The 16,619-nt window shown below is 39.9% G+C and overlaps 1 protein-coding gene across 3 annotated transcripts in view; it reads right to left on the bottom strand.

Annotated features, from left to right (window-relative positions):
* The window catches only part of LOC127554392 (uncharacterized), an 804,883-nt gene that overhangs the window by 35,997 nt on the left and 752,267 nt on the right, over nucleotides 1-16,619 (bottom strand). Inside the window, exons 2-5 of one of the 3 annotated variants that reach the window (XM_051985843.1) lie at nucleotides 12,496-12,532; nucleotides 11,344-11,386; nucleotides 11,027-11,069; nucleotides 9,385-9,421 (exon numbers count right to left, since the gene is read on the bottom strand). The exons of the other annotated variants lie outside the window; for them this stretch is intronic. Of the exons in view, the coding sequence (XP_051841803.1) occupies nucleotides 9,385-9,412 (28 nt within the window). The 5' untranslated portion in view covers nucleotides 9,413-9,421; nucleotides 11,027-11,069; nucleotides 11,344-11,386; nucleotides 12,496-12,532. The remainder of the gene's footprint in view (nucleotides 1-9,384; nucleotides 9,422-11,026; nucleotides 11,070-11,343; nucleotides 11,387-12,495; nucleotides 12,533-16,619) is intronic. 3 annotated transcript variants of the gene reach the window in all.

Here is a 16,619-nt window from a genome sequence, read left to right as displayed (position 1 = left end):
ATAATATACCTATACATATATGTCTGTACATAAGCATGTATATAACACATTATGTATATATACATACATATAGATGTGTATATGTGTGTATGTCATATATAACATTATATAAGAGGGAAAAATGCAAAAAGAAATGTTCAAAATGAAAGAAAAATAATAACATCTTTCAGGTTTCAGAGAATGTGACTGGCCTGATGAAAATGAGGTAAGCTCAGCAAAGTGACCCTCAAAGGAGAGAAAGGATTATTGCAGCAAGGATATTGTTTACGGAAGTGCAAATGGAAATGAGTATTTAAAGTTAGTTAAAAAAAAAAAAACAGAAAAATCTGTCTGCTATGGCATACCCTATTTCATAGAAAATTACAGTGAATAAATTAACACTAAGTGAAGTGAGTAGAATCAAGAGAGCATTGTACACAGCAATAAAAAAATTATATGGTGATCAACTGATGAATTTGGTTCTTTTCAACAATGAAGTGATTCAGACCAATTCCAACAGACTTGTGGAGAGAGCCATCTACATCCAAAGAGAGGAATTTAGGGGCTGAATGTGGATAAAAACGTTTTCACTTTCTTTTGTGTTGTTGCTGCTTGCTTGCTTAAATTTTTTTTCTCATTTTTTCCTCTTTGATGAGATTTTTCTTGTGCATCATGATATATGTGGGAAATATGTATAGAAGAATGGCACATGTTTAATCTATATGGGATCTCTTATTGTCTAGGGCAAGAGGAAGGTGGGGACAGTGAGGAGGGAAGGAGAAAAATTTCAAAGGTTTTCAAGGATTGATGTTGAAGTATCTTTACATGTATTTTGAAAAACAAAATGCTATTATAAAAATTAAGAAATTGAACAAAAAATTTACACAGGGTAGATTTTTTTTTTTAATCTAGATCAATGTCCATAAATGGGGACTGCTTCAAAAAAAAAAAAAGATGCTGAGAAATCTCAGTATAATGAAGAGTCAAAAAGCAACACTTTCTCACTCCATTTAGAGTTTTCTTGACAAAAGGTACTGAAGTGGTTTTGTCATATCTGTCTCCCACTCATTGGACAGATAAGGAAACTGAGGCAAACAGGGTTAAATGAATTACCTAAAGTCAACATCAGGAAATGTCCAAGGTCAGAAAATAAGGACACATGACTCCAGGTCTAATGCTCTATCCAATGAACCACCTAAGTTGCCCATAGAGATAAAAAGATACACATACACTGAACTTTGGAAGATCATAACTCACTCTACCATCAAAACTTCTTAAAGTACAGGTCATGATCTCATATGAACTTCTGCAACAGAATGAGGGGGTTAGAAAATTATGATTTGTTATCAGTGTTTCAATTGTAAAAGACTTTATATTCCTATATAAACCAAGATGAGGGAAAATGTTCTGATGAAAAGGGGTTAGGTGAGGAAAAAACATTTAAGAAGCTCTTCTCCACATTTCTCCCTTGGTGAAAGTGAAAATTGGAATAAGTCCTCTTTTATCATGACTACTTTCAACCCATTTATACATTCATGCCCTTACTCGAACTGACTGACTATGACTTCTCTAGGCCTTGATTGTCACAAAGATGGATGAGAGACTCTGATTTTGTAAGAATTGATGGGAAGATTCTCGATAAGATAATTATGAAATCTCAGCTATCGTAGTATGCAGTTAACACAATATTCCATTCTTTGCCCCAATTACTCCACAACTCTTGCAACTCTTGTACCACTTTCCTTTTGTCTCATCCCAAATAAAGACAAAATTGGCTTAGAAAATTACTCCTAAGTATAGTGATCGAGCAGAGAATATATGATATCTGATGTGGAAAGCTTTGTTTCATTATTTGTACGTGCCCCCCTTTCCCTTTTCATACTATTTCTCTTCTACAGAGTGTGATCTATTCCTATATATAATATTCCTATGGGAACTAACTAATACATAGGATAAGGAAGTAGGCTTGAAGCTTTGCTGTCAATTTGTAGTCCCTGGAGATCAACTGAAGGCTAAGTTTCAGACCTTGTCAGGCAAGAACTGGAAGTCCTACCACCTACTCTTTCTCCTGAAATTTGTAGTTTGTGGCTCGGCACTGTTTTCCAGATGCAGTCTTTGGAGGCCTAGAACAACCCAACTTCATTTAAAGTTAGAAGAGTAAAAAGAGTCTCTGGGACCTCAGGAGGAAATGCAAATCTCATTTCACCTGCCAAAATAGTTTCTCAATTCAGTGCCCAAACCAATCCATGAAATCTCACAAAACACTGTGCTAAGGAGGGACAGGATGGAAAGAAAGAGCAAAAGAATAAACAGGGAGAAAATAGGTTGGGGGTGGGGATTACAAAATAGAATCCTACTGTATGTTGTTTATGAGAAACACATTCATTTGAAATATACATATATACAAAGTAAAATAAAAGCCTGGAGCAGAATTCATTATGCTTCAGCTGAAGAAAAATGAAGCAGGGGGAGCAATTCTGACCTCAGATAAAGCAAAAGTTAAAAAAAAAATCTCATTTAAAAAAATAAGGAAAACCTATCTTGATGAAAGCTACCATAAACAATGAAGTAACATCAGTACTATATACACTAAGTGGTAGAACATACAAATTCCCAGAGAAGATAGTAAGCCAGTGAGAGGAAGAAATAAGACAGCAAAACTATATTAATGAGAGACCTCAACCTTCCCTTCTAAGAGTCAACAAGCCTAACCATAAAATGAAAGGAAAGGAACTAGGGAAGTTAATAGATTCCTGGAAAATAGAGAGATGACAGACCTTTGAAGAAAACTGAATAAAGATGTAAAAGAATACATTGTGTTCTCAACAGAACATGGCACCTATACAAAAGTTGACGATTAGGACATAAAATTCTCACAATCAAGAGCAGACAAGGAAACAAGAGTTTCCTTTTCAGATCATGATGCAACAAAAATTATATTTAACAAAGATGCAGGGAAAGGTAGGCTAAAATCAAATTAGAAATTAAATAATCTACTTCTAGAGAATGAGTGGATGAAACAAAACCCCACAGAAACAATGCATAAGTTCATGCAAAAGAATGACAATAATATGACAAATATAAAAACCTATAGGATGCAGCCAAAGCAGTTCTTAGGAACAATTTCCTATCTCTAAATAGTTGCATGAATGTTGGAATCTTTACAAATTGTTAAGTCATTAGAGTTGACAGAGACAATATTTAGCATGGTTCAGTATGATTGATCTGATCCTACCAGGAGATGTTATGGGCCAGAAGAAGCAAGGTACTAAGTGGAACTGAGAAACAATACTTGTGTTCACACCTTTACTCATTGGAGTTCACAAGTATGGGAGATTCACAAAGTTAGCTTTGTAATTTTGTGAATTCATACATCCCTTGAAGCTCTTAGGGCCAGAGAGCACTCGAGGAGGAAAACCCATAATCCCACTCTCGGGGAAGGAGTGTAAATAAAGCTTCAGTGAGCCAGTCAAGGGAGTTCACCTGAAAAGATTGAGAAGAGAGCATCAATTCAGTTGAGGAGAAGCACTATCTTGGAAGCACAACCAGATTTAGCACTCTGGGAGATTGAGAGCCAAAAGCCCTCTCTTGGAGGCAAGAGAGATTCATTCTAACTTTCACCTTGGTGCTGGGCTGGCGGGTGAAGAAAGCAGAGGCAAAGGACAACTGCAAGAGCTCAGAAAACTCACCCAGCCTCAAGTGAAGGAGAAGAAGCAAAGGACAAAACTAGGAGAGAGAGAGGCCTCTAAGAAAGCTAACCAGGCTTGGAAAGAGATAAGAAATAAACATTTGCATTTTATCAGCTGGCTGCTTTTGGGGTGATTATTGATTTTAGCTGAAACTAAGGCTGACTCTAGAAAACCTCCTTGAGAAACCTGCTTCCAGAGAGAACCATTATTATTTTAAAGAAGAAAAACACTACACATGAATAAACTAAAGATGTGATCAGTAAACTGGGCATGCAACAATTGAAAAGATAGGAAAAAAAAAACAAATTAAAAAATACCAATAAAATGCCAAGGGAGAATTTCTAAAACTCAAAGAATACATTAATAAAATTGAAACCAAAAAGCCTATTGAATTGTATAAAAACAAAGATTTGATTTTATGGGGGAAAGTTTCAAAATGGATAACATTTTAGTTATTTGATAAAAAAAAAAAAAGGAAACAAAAACCTAAATACCAAGATTAAAAATGAATAGGATGAACTTCTTTCCAATGAAAAAGAAATTAAAATATTAGGAGCTTTGTTGCCAAACTGTATGACAGTAAATCTGACAGTCTAACTGAAATGGAAGAATATTTACAAATTATTCATATATTGAAAATATATACAAAAATATAAATGACCAAGATTAACTGAGGAGTAAATAAATTACTAAATAGTTCCATTTTTGAAAAAAAAAAATTAAACATGTCACCAAATGAATTCCATAAGAAAAAATCTTCAGGACCAAATGAACTTACAAGTGAATTCTATCAAATATTCAAAGAACAATAGAGTTGTAATACCATGTAGTGTATTTGGAAAAAAAAGGAAAGAAGGAGGCCCACCAAAAACTTTTTATGACACAAATCTAGTACTGATACCTAAGCCATTGTTGCTTCTAAAAAGTCACTTATGTGATGAATCTTTCCTTTTCTTTCTAGCAATTTCCATGAAATAAGAAAACATTGCAAAGTTCAGATTGCAGAATTCATGCATTCTCTCCTTGCTTCCTTTGTTCCCAAACCTCATTCCCCTCACTTTCTAGATTAGCCTTCTGAATTTCCTTATAACCCAAATTTTGCATCTCTCTTCATCACAAGGATCCTTTCTAGTTTGGAGTTGCTTCTAAGTCATTGGTCATTTCCCATGGCCAATATTGGAACCTTATTTTAAAAAATTAGTTTTTGTTCTCCTATTCTTTAGCCTTGTCAGTACTGCATTTCTTCCTCAAGCCCTGTTTTAGGATTCCTCCTCGCCCACTTTTTGTGGTTCTTTTTAGTCACTTAATGGTGGAGGTTTTGCTCCTTTTCCTTTCCATTGACTTCGCCTTCTACATAGAGGTCCTAAATTCCAAAAAACATTCCTGCCCAAAAGCCTTCCTCAATTGTAGAGGGCCAGAATTCTGGATGAAACAAAGATACTTACAACAGGGTGTTTACAGTGTGATTGATGGAATAATGGTTCTCTAGTTTACATATAGTTAATACTTACTATGGTGATGGTTCTAGAGTAGACACATGCTCAGTGTGCTGTAGTGATGTAATTGTACTATAGTATATAAAAGCTGAGAGGACTTGAAATAAGCAGACTCAAGAGAGACTCGAGTGAGTGTGCTCTAACTGGAACTCTATCTCAATCTCAAACTCAGACTCAGACCCAGACATGGACACAGAGGAGACACAGAGGAATCACAGAGAGGAGAGAGTCAGACACAGAGGAGACACAGAAGACAGAAATAGAGATCCTTGTGGTGGCTCTCCTGCCTTTATCACTTCTCCAAGGCCTGTCCAGAGATCCTCCAGAAAGCTAATCCAGACCTTAAACTCAATGGCTTCCTGATCAAAGCAACATGCCTTGAGGACACCTCAGCTAATGTTTAATTTTTCTTCATTAGTTTTCAATTACATCAAAATACAAAATTATGAGCATGATATGCTCTATCTGTTGTTCTATTGAGATTCTTGTTTTTGTGGAGCACAAAAGAATGGGATAGGAAAAGGACCATTCTTGTCACTCATAGAATAGTGATTTTTTTCATCACCTACAAACCCAGGTGATGGCCACAAATGGGAAGGAGACAGAAGAGTTTGATGCATTGAGAGGCCTCTTATTGGACTTAAAAATATTTCCATCGGGATTTAATTTTCAACCATCAAGGAGGTCAATGAATGTTAAAAGCATTCTGTTCCTAAGATCTCCTTTTATTGGAACCGTTGAATCTTGGAGGTCTCTCAGAAATATCACCATTGCTAGAGTTGCCTAAAAGTATGCAATTAAATGTCTAGTCAACATACAATCAACATTCAGGACACCACACTAACTACATTGTTTCATGGGGAATGAATTCTATGGCCATGAGAATGCCTGGGGAAAAAATCTCCTTATCCTCATCAGCCTGGCCCTCATGAGCATGGGAAAGAGCCTACTAACTCACAAAATACTTAGCTTGTCTGATGAACAAGAGAAGAAGAAATGGTTCCAAAAGATAGGTTCACATACCTAGTTGGGCAAAAATGGTTGACAATCATTGATGAAGGAGAATAATGAAAATTAAAATAATTTCACTCAAAACACTATCAACAAACCCTCTACTCACCAATACACTTACAATCACTCCAGAAGGCAGATGCCACAGCTTCTTGGTATTTAGTAACCCGTCATTGGGCTAAAACAAAGGGATGAATAGATTTTGGTGGGTAAGAGGAAAACAGGTTTTTGCCATGAAAAATATAGAGTTTGTCCAGATCAATGATTGCAAATATTAAAGGTACCATGACCTCAAATGAGAACAAAGTTTTTTCTCCCCCTCCTCTAGGTCCTCCATTATATAGACCTTCTAACCTGGACATTCTTTATCCTTTCTTAATGAAAGATAAATCTTTGTCATTTGTCCTCTTCATGTACTGCTCAGAGAAGAAAGAAAGTGCAGCACATCTGAAGGAGTAAGCAGTTGAAATCGCAATTATTCTTCTCTAAGATTCTACTTTATTTTCAAACGACCTTATTTCTGGCATTTACTCAAAGATATACATGAGAAATTACTGACTTATGCTTTAGTGGATTTTGAGATAGATTAATATACATGTATATATCAAATATATGTAAAATAATATATGTGTACATATATTAATTTGCACATACAAAAAATAACATAAGTAACATTGGTTGGAAACAGTGTTTGCTGTATGTATTGCTTTTGGTACAATCCATTCAAGGGGTGATTGCAAAAATCATGATGAAAATATCTGACATTTAAATTATCAAGGATGTCCAGAATACGAAATTATCCTTTTACATCAATATAATGGGTTGTGTATATTATAGGTTCTACCTATTATTCTGGTGGAATTCTTGTTTTTTGGAGCATAAAGAAATAGGATAGGAAAAGGATTGCTCACTCACTCTGAAAGAATACTGATGTTGATTACCCATGAAAGCATTTTAAGGCCACAAGATGAAGAAGATCAAAGAATTAATCCAGGCAATGGGCTTCTTCTCTGAGGTAACTATATTTTCATCGGGATTTAATCAGGACTCTATTCCTCAACTCTTTTGTAGGGGAATTATTGACAAATGCAGATCCCTCATGAAGAATATATCTCTACTTCCAGGTTGTCTAAAAGTATGTTATTCAGCATTTAGTCAACAGCCAATCAATATTCTGGACACCATACTGACCATCGTGTTTCCTGGACAAAGATAGCTGTGGCCTTGAGAATACCTGATAAAAATTCTCTATATTTACCTTGTTTAACCTAACTGGCACTCAACTCATGAGCATGGGAAGGAGCCTATCACCACACAAAATCCTTAGCTTATCTGATGAGCAATGGAATAAGAAATGTCCCCAAAAGTCAGATTAACATAGCTACTTGGGCAAAAATAGTTGATATGGTCACTGATGAAGAATGATAATTAAGATCAAATCGCTTCACTATCACTACTATCACCATCAGCAATGTTCCTACATGCCAATCCACTTGTAATTACTCCAAAAAGCACATGCCTCAGCTTCTTGGATCTTCCTAATTTGTCACTGTGTTGAGACAATATTTGAACAATGACTGATGAGCTCATCAAGAGGGCCTATAGCATCCAGGGGCAAGACTCCTATTGGATTTCGATTCTAAGGTTCATAGAGCTCTACAGGTATGCCTAGATACTCTGGATCCAGTCTTTTTGCATTTTCTGAGCATTTTATAGACCTTACCATCATTATTCCCTCCATCATCACACACAGGTACTCATCTGCCACACACATGGGCAATGCACTCAAAGGGATGCTTTATTTATGCAGGCCGCAAATTGCTTCCTTCAGTTGGGGGAGCTTTTCTTTTCCGTACTTATTCAATCACTCCATAGTGATGGGAACAGTCTGTACATCTCCCAAAAATACTTCTCAGGTTTTGGGGTTTACCACAATACAGTGGCTGAATTTAGATCATCCCTCACTCCTTTTTTTTTTTTTTTTTTGTTTTGTTTTGTTTTGTTTTGTTTTGTTTTGTTTTCACTGCCCCAGAAGAGGAAACTGCCAGACAAGAAGAGGACAGTCGCAACATCACTACATTCTGCTGACTTTCCCCTCATGTAGCCTCACAGTATTTTTCATCCATTCTATCCCCATTTGGTGTCAAAAGAGTCAAAAATCCCTTCATATTACCAGGAGGAAAGACAAACCTTATTCCTCGGTTGAACGGATTCATTTGGCAGTGTTCCTAACTAATCCATCCTTGTGGCTGATGAGTCTTTTATGTGTTGAATCTTTCCTTCTTTTCTCTTTATGAATTGCCACAAAATTTGTAAAGAGTACTTTGAACGAAGTCTTCCCTTACTTCCCATCATGCACACAGCACTCTTAACAGCTTGCAATCTCACACGTTCATTTTTATTTTTTTTCTAAAAGCCTAATCCCCTTGCATTCAAGATTACTTTTAAGATTTTTCTTGCAGGTTTACCTTTTGCACCTATCTATCATGTGTGTCCTTTCTCATTTGGTGCTGCCTCTGATTCCTTGGCCAATTGCCTTGGCCAACATGGGAATGTTACTCTGAAAACACAATGCTTTTCTCTGCCTTTGACCTAAATACATAAGTGGTACTGGAAAGCCTCTTTGATGACACCTGCTTGTTTTTCTCAGACACCTAACAGTGTGGAATTGGTTCCTTTTCTTTTCCATCAATTTCTCTACGTAGTGTTCTTACACTCTACAGAAAAGTGCTGCCAAAATCATTCTGTCCCTGGCTTACTGATAGTACTACCCAAGTCCTCCAGGTGGTCTCAGCTACTGGTTCCCTCTACCTCAGCACCACTCAATCAATAGTGCTGAGAACCTAAAAACTGAAAAACCTGAAAACCTAAAAAGGTTCCAGTCAAGGCTGATGTGCAGCAGATTCTCTCTGGCTCTTTCACCGCTCTCTCAACATGTCTCATCTAGCAATAAAATAGATTGAGTAGCTCTGCCTTTTCTGAAACAGAGGCCATTGCATGTTTTAAATTTAGCACTTAGAAGATTCTCAGCAGAAAGTCCATTAAGGAAAAAGCCATAATAACTCATGGGAGATTTTCAAGGTACAACAGGGGAAATCCTCCAGCTGAAGCACTCCAGAAATCTTAAGAAGGAGCTAGGCTCATGAAATCCATTCAGAGCACAGGGTGGGCCAGGAATGAACAAATTTACATGGGGTCAGTAAACTCACCTGCTCTGGAAGAGGTCGACTCTGCCATGGCACACTCCTATGTAAAAACAAACAAACAAACAAACAAAAAAATAAAACAACAACAATAACAAACAAACAAACAAACAAGCAAGCAGTACAAATGGAATATGACAAATCAAAAAAGGTGAGAAATGACTCAGTAAGAGATCAAGAAACTTATGAATTTTAAAAAAAAATCTGACCTGTCTCTCCTTTGCCCACACCAAAAATGGGATTCTATGTGTATTCCAAAACCCACAGACTACTTGCTAAGAAGCAGAACCAGCTAGAAGAACCTTCGTAATTAATATGCCCCATCACCTCCCAAATTGGGAGAGGGTCTTTGGAAATTTGGTCCATCTGAAGGACATCATGGCACGTTGGACCCATTTCTCTGGCAGAAGATTGGCCATTTCAGTTTTTTAGGGTAATTTTATTTATTTATTTTTAAATTTTTAATAGCTTTTTATTTACAAGTTATATGCATGGGCAATTTTATATTATTGACAATTGCCCAACCTTTTGTTCAAATTTTTCCCCTCCTTCCCCCTACCCTTGCCCCTAGATCACAGGATGACCAATACGTGCTAAATATGTTAAAGTATAAATTAAACATAAAATAAGTATACATGTAGGATTGGCCATTTCCATTAAATAAGGAATCATCTCATCTCAAGATTCCTTGGATGACTGACACAAGTCAACTTTCTTTTTTCTATTTATTCCCAAGGAGAGAAATTGGTACATTGCATCTGACAACGGAAACAAGCTGTTGACAAATGTGTACTATCAAAAGAAACTAGCAGTGAACTTTCAAAAACCCACATTGTTTTACCATTATTCTCTGCCAAGTATTAAATAGAAAGTTTGAAAGAACACTATTGGTTCTTCAATTATCTTTCCAAGTATTTCCTTCAAAGTAATCTCCTCTTCTATGTTGCATGCGTTGGCTTTTGGAAAAAAAAAAGTGAATAGATTTAGGTGAAGAAGGGCAATCCAATTTCATTCCATAGGAGATGCAGAATTTGTTCAGATCAATAATTAGATCTATTAGGGGTGCCTTCACCTGAAATGGGAACAGGAGTTTTTCATTCTCCTGTTTTTAGTTCTTCATTCGCTAAACTTCCCATTTTAAATAAGGCAAATCATTGTCTTGTCTTAAAGAAAAAAAAAAAAAACACTTTCTCACATATACCCTCCATTTACTGCACAGAGAAGAAAAAAAGGCAACACATCTGAAGACGTAAGTGGTTGAAATCCCAATTATTCTTCTCTAAGATTCGATGTTATTTTTATATGGTTTTATTATGGGGCTTTATGTAAAAATTGACAAGAGAAATCAATACACATATGATATAATGAATAGTAGGACAGACAAATAAGTGCTTATAAAAAATTATCTATGATATTTATCTACACATGCACACAAGACACTGCACAGGTCTTAAAAATGTAGAAATCTAACTGCACGGCCATTAATCATAACTGCTACAAACATAACAGACAATTTTCAAAGGGCAATGAGGAAGACACTCCAGCTGCAGGACTCCAAATAGCATACAAGAGTGGTGTGCTCCTGAGATCCATGCTAGCTAGAGACCATCTCAGAAATTTCAGCACAGTCAAAGGGCAGTAGACTTACCTAGTCAAGATGAGGGGGACTATGTCAACGCACTCTTCTATATCTAAAGCAAACAAACAAAGTAAGCAATATTGATGGAATATGATGTGCCTTGAAAGGTGAGAAAAGTCTGAGTAAGAAAGCCTTACTCATATATCCTTATTTAATCACTGCATGGTGATGGAAATAGTCTGAACATGTCTCAAAGCATACTTTCTCAAGTTTTGGGGTTCAACCAGCAAGTGACCATAGTTCATCCCTCCCTGAACCTCAAGAGATCCATGCTAGTTAGAGGCCGGCTCAGAAATTTCTGCATAGACAAGAGCCAGTAGACTCACCTGTTCTGGATGAGGTGGACTCTGTCAACACACTCTCCTATATCTAAAACAAAAACAAAAAGAAAAAATAAGCAGTAGCCATGGAATAGGATGTGCCTGGAAAGGTGCGAAAACTCTCAGGTAGAAACCTCAAGGCTTCCACCATTACACTGAAAACCTAACCTGTCCCACCTCTTTTCTACACAAAGAATTGGGTTTGGTGTGTTCTCCAAGCCCGTGCCCTACCAGTTAAGGAATCAGGAGAGTTTAACGGAAACTTCCTTCTATGCCCCATCCTCTCCCAAGTGGGGATGGTGACATCGGAATCTGGGTACATTTGAAGAACACCATGCTGTTTTGTCATCATTTCTCTCCCCGAGGGGTTTGTGTAGATGAGTAATTCGCTATTGCCAAGGTGATTTTTGATGCCTGCTAGATGTACGATGTTCACCTGAGAATAGACCCCCCCCCCAAGAGAAATGGCTCACATTATTTCTTTGGATGGCTAAGAGCTGTTGAAAAATATCTGGCTCCTCATGAAACTGGCAATGAACTCTGCAAAATCCACATGGAATTGCCACCAATTCTCTGCACAGCAGTAATTGGAGAGACCCTTTCCCCCTTCTTAGGGATTCTCCACTTCTCTTTCTAAGTGTTCACTTCAAAGGTCTCTCTGCTTCTAGAATCCTTTGTTGGACTCCAGAAGAAGAGACTGCATCGATTTGGCTTGTGGATGGCAGGACAAATTCTCTCCACAAAAGACTTCAGAGTTGGCCTAGGTCAGTCATCTGCCAGGGCCGACTGTCATTGGGATTCCCAGACCTGTGGCAGACTCGCTCTGGCTCTATCGACCCCTGGCCCCTAGTGGCCTCCCCTAGCAATAAAATGGTTCCGGTTTCCCTGCCCCCTCAGGAATCGGTGCAGAATCCATTTCATACCTTCCCATGTAGCCACCACAACCTCGATTGTTCCCATTCAGACTTGGGAGCAGTCAGCCCAGGGAGCCAACAGCCAAAGTAAGCCCCCACAGAACCTCCTCCCTATGCACCCGAGGACACCCTCCCCCTGGAGCCCTCCAGACAGCAAAGGAGGCGCGTGGGATCGCAATGAGCTCCATCCCAGCTAGAAGGGGGCTCAGGAATGACCCACTTTCCAAAGGGGCAGTCAACTCACCAAAGCTGGACGAGGCGGGCTCTGCCTACGCACTCTCCTAGAGATACAGAGAAAAACACCAATCAGGACAAGGGCAATATGACGAATCAGGAAAGGCGAGAAATGACTCTGGAAGAGACCCAGACACTTAGGCACGTTGACAGAAAATCGGACCTGTCCCTCCTTTGTCTATACCAAGAATGGGAGTCTATGTGGATCGGAAAACCCCCGGACTCCTTGCTAACAACCATCACCGGCCACAAGAAATTTCTTCCTATGCCCCCCCACCTCCCATTTGGGAGAGGGTCTTTGGCAAATGGGCTCCACCTGAAGGACACCATGGCACGCTGGACTCATTGCTCACACAGAGGATCGGGCATTTCAAGCGAATGAGAAATCATCTCATCTCAGGATTCCATCGGAGGCCTCAAATCTGCCAACTTTCCCTTTATGAATTCCCCCCCAGACAGAAATGGGTACGGGCCATCTGACAATGGAAACCAGCGCTGGACCAATGTGTACCTCCAAATGACATTGGCAATCAGCTTTGGAAAAATCCACATTTTGGGGGGAACCATTCATTCTCTGCCAAGTACTCATTAGATAGCAAGTTTGGAAGAGTAGTAATGATTCTCCTTTGATGATTCCAAGTGTTTTGCTCAATGTTCTCTCCTGCTTCCTGACTTCAGGCTTTAGGAAAAAGACACGAATAGAGGGTGCTCCAATTCGTTTCCCTGGGGGATGGAGAGTTTGTTCAGATCAATCATTAGAAATAGGAAGGGTGACTTGACTTCCAAGGGGAACAAAGTTCTTCCTCTTCCGGCTCTTACTTCTCCATTCTCTGAACCTGCCATTCTAAAGAGGGAGGATTTTGTCTGTTCTTAATAAGAGAGAAGGCTTTCTCCCATGCTCTCTGCATATACGGCCTGGAGAAGAAACAAAAGGCAGCACACATGAAGGGCTTCCTGGTGGAAATCCCAATCATTCTTCTCTTAGGTTCGACCTCATTTGCATAGGGTCTTCTTTCTGGGCCTTTACGGAAAGGGTGGCTAGATAAAGCCAGAGACTGAACATTGACTCGATATTTTGAGATAGATCCATATGTATGTAGAAAATAAATAATTAAAATAGGTAGCTATTCAATTAGTATTTTATAGTGTTTATGCATATATTAATAACTAACCCAAGAAATTATTTTCAACTGTATCTATTAATTGGCAAAGGCAAAAATGTCATCTAAGAATGGTTGCAGGGACCAGTGTTTGTGGTATGTATTGATCGTGGTACCAGAAAATCTCAAGGGAGATTGCCAAAATCACGAGGGAAATATCTGTGACTGAAACCAGCAAATCCATGAAACCAGGAATATTCCATTGTTCTTTCACTTCCCTATTTCAAAATGTCTATAGAGTGAGTTCTCCCATGCGTTTTGGGGGTATCCTTGTTTCTTGGAAGTATACGCCAATAGGACTGTAAGTCAATCCCTCAGTCACACTGAGACAATGCTGGAGTTTCAGTACCCATGAAGCCTGGTCGAGGTCACAAGATGAAAGGAGATCCAAGTATTTCTCCAGTGAATGGGCTGCTTCTCTCCAATAACTCGAATTCCCTCGGGATTTCATCGTCAACCAACAAGGGGTCAATGCATGTTCAAAGCACTCCATTGCTCAAGTCTCTTTTCTGGAAACCCTTGAATCTCGTCGATCTCCCCTGAAGAATACCTCTCTACGGCCAGGCGGTCTACAACCAAGCATTCCACATGGAGTCGACATCCAATCGCCATTCCTGACACCACACTGACCATTTGGTTTCCTGGACAATGAGAGCTCTGGCCTGGAGAGAACCTGAGAAAAATTCTCTTTCTCTACCTTAGTGGACATGCCTGGCACTCAGGAGCATGGGAAGGAGCGTATTGGCCCCTAAATCCTTAGCTTGTCTGATAAGGAATGGAAGAAGAAACAGCTGCCAAAGTCAGATTCGCAGACTTACTTGGTTCCAAATGGTGCATACGATGCCTGATGAAGAGCAAAAATTGACGTCCAATAGTTTCCCTGTAAACGTTCTCATCATCCACAATGCCCATCCTCGCCAAATCTCCTTGCTCTCCATCCAGAAGGCACACACCTCAGCTTCTTGGTCCATCCTCATTTCTCACTAGGTGGAGGCAATACTTGAACAATGATGGGCGAGCTCATGAAGAGGGTCTATCTAGGTCCATTGCGCCTATTGGATGTGGGTTACAGCGTTCCAAGAGCCCCACAGGTAGGAATAGATACGGGGCTCCACTCTCCTTGCATCTTCTGAGGATTTCATAAAGCCTACCATCATTCCCTGTCCCATCAAACACGGGTACTCATTTGCCAGGCCCAAGGGCAGGACACGCAAAGGGATGCTTTATTTAGACAGGCTGCAAATCGCTTCCTTCAGATGGGTGAGCTTTTCTTTTCTGTCCTTACGCAATCACCGCATGGTGATGGAAACAGTCTGCACATGTCCCAAAGCATACTTTCTCAGGTTTGGGGCTTCCCCACGTACAACGGATGAACCACAGTTCATCATCCCTCCCTGCCTTTTTTTCTCATGGCCACAGCAGAGGGAACTGCCCGACGAGAACAGGGAAGTCCCACTATCCCCACTTGCTGATCAACTTCCCTTTCTTCTTGCCTCACAATAATTTTCTCACATTCTATCCCCATTTGCAGACCAAAGGGTCCGAAATCCCTTCATCGAACCAGGAGGGAAGACCAAGCTCATTCCTCGGCTAGAATGGATGCACTTGGCATTGTTGGAAACAATCTGTCTTTGGAGCTGACCCATAATTTAGGGATACACTCTTTCCTTCTTTCCTCTTTATCAATTGCCTGGGAACTGGCTAAGAGAACTTGGAACCAATTCTTCCCTGACTTCTGAGCATGCACATAGCGCCCCTATGAGTTTGCAATTTCACACCTTCATATTTATTTCCTCTATCTCAAGAACCCAATCCCATGGCTTTCAAGGTTCCCTTAGGGATTTTCCCGACAGTGTTGCCTCTTATATCTGAATATCATGACTGCCCTTTCTCATTTGGCGCTGTCTCTAACCTGGCTCAATTGCCTCGGGCAACATGAGAACTAACTTTACTCTGAAAACACAATGCTTTCCTCTGCCTTTGGCCCAAGCACTGCCCTGCTCCTGGAGAGCCTCTTTCATGACACCTGCTCCAGGTCATGCTCTTGTTTCTCTCAGACACCTGATGCTGTGCAGTTGGTTCTGTTTCCTTTCCATCGATTTCTCCTCCTACTTTCAGGCCTTCAAATCTACAGATGAATCCTGCCAAAATCCCCACAGTCTCTGGTTTGCTGATACCCCCTGTCTTCTCAGCTACTGTTTCCCCCTATATCTGTGCCACTCCACCAGTTCCCTGAAAAATATTTCAAGCAAGGCTGACATGTAGCAGATTTGCTCTGGCTCTTCCACTGCTCCCAATATGTTTCTCCTAGCAAAGAAGTCATTTACGTTGCTCTGCCCTCTCTGAATGGGGCACAGAGGCCATTTCCCGCCTTCACAATGGTATTCAAAGTCGACCCTTCAATTCTGCCAATTGGCAATTGGTAGAAACCCAGCCGCCCACCCCTTAAGCGAACACCCCTACCACATGCGCCACACACACTTTTCAAGGTGCAACTGGGCAGACAATCCACCTGGAGCACTCCAGAGAGCCTATGCGATCGCGTACCTCAAGAGATCCATGCTAGCTAGAGGCCGGCTCAGAAATTTCTGCATAGACAAGGGCCAGTAGACTCACCTGTTCTGAATGAGCCGGGCTCTGCCAATGCACTCTCCTAGAGATACATATAAAAATACCAATCAGGACAAGGGCAATATGACAAATCAGGAAAGGTGAGAAACAACTCTGGAAGAGACCAAGACACTTAGGCAAATTTACAGAAAATCTGACCTGTCCCTCCTTTGCCTACACCAAGAATGGGATTCTCTGTGCATCTGAAAACCCACGGACTCCTTGCTAAGAACCATCACCAGCGAGAAGAAATTTCTTCATATGCCTCACCACCTCCCAATTGGGAGAGGGTCTTTGGCAAATGGGTTCCACCTGAAGGACACCATGGCATGCTGGGCCCATTGCTCAGACAGAGGATTGGGCA

Source organism: Antechinus flavipes, chromosome 3 (genome assembly GCF_016432865.1).
Source record: "Antechinus flavipes isolate AdamAnt ecotype Samford, QLD, Australia chromosome 3, AdamAnt_v2, whole genome shotgun sequence".
NCBI classification, from domain to species: Eukaryota; Metazoa; Chordata; class Mammalia; order Dasyuromorphia; family Dasyuridae; genus Antechinus; species Antechinus flavipes.
The sequence above is the reverse complement of the archived record's forward strand: the minus strand, read 5'-3'. Positions and strand labels throughout refer to the sequence as shown.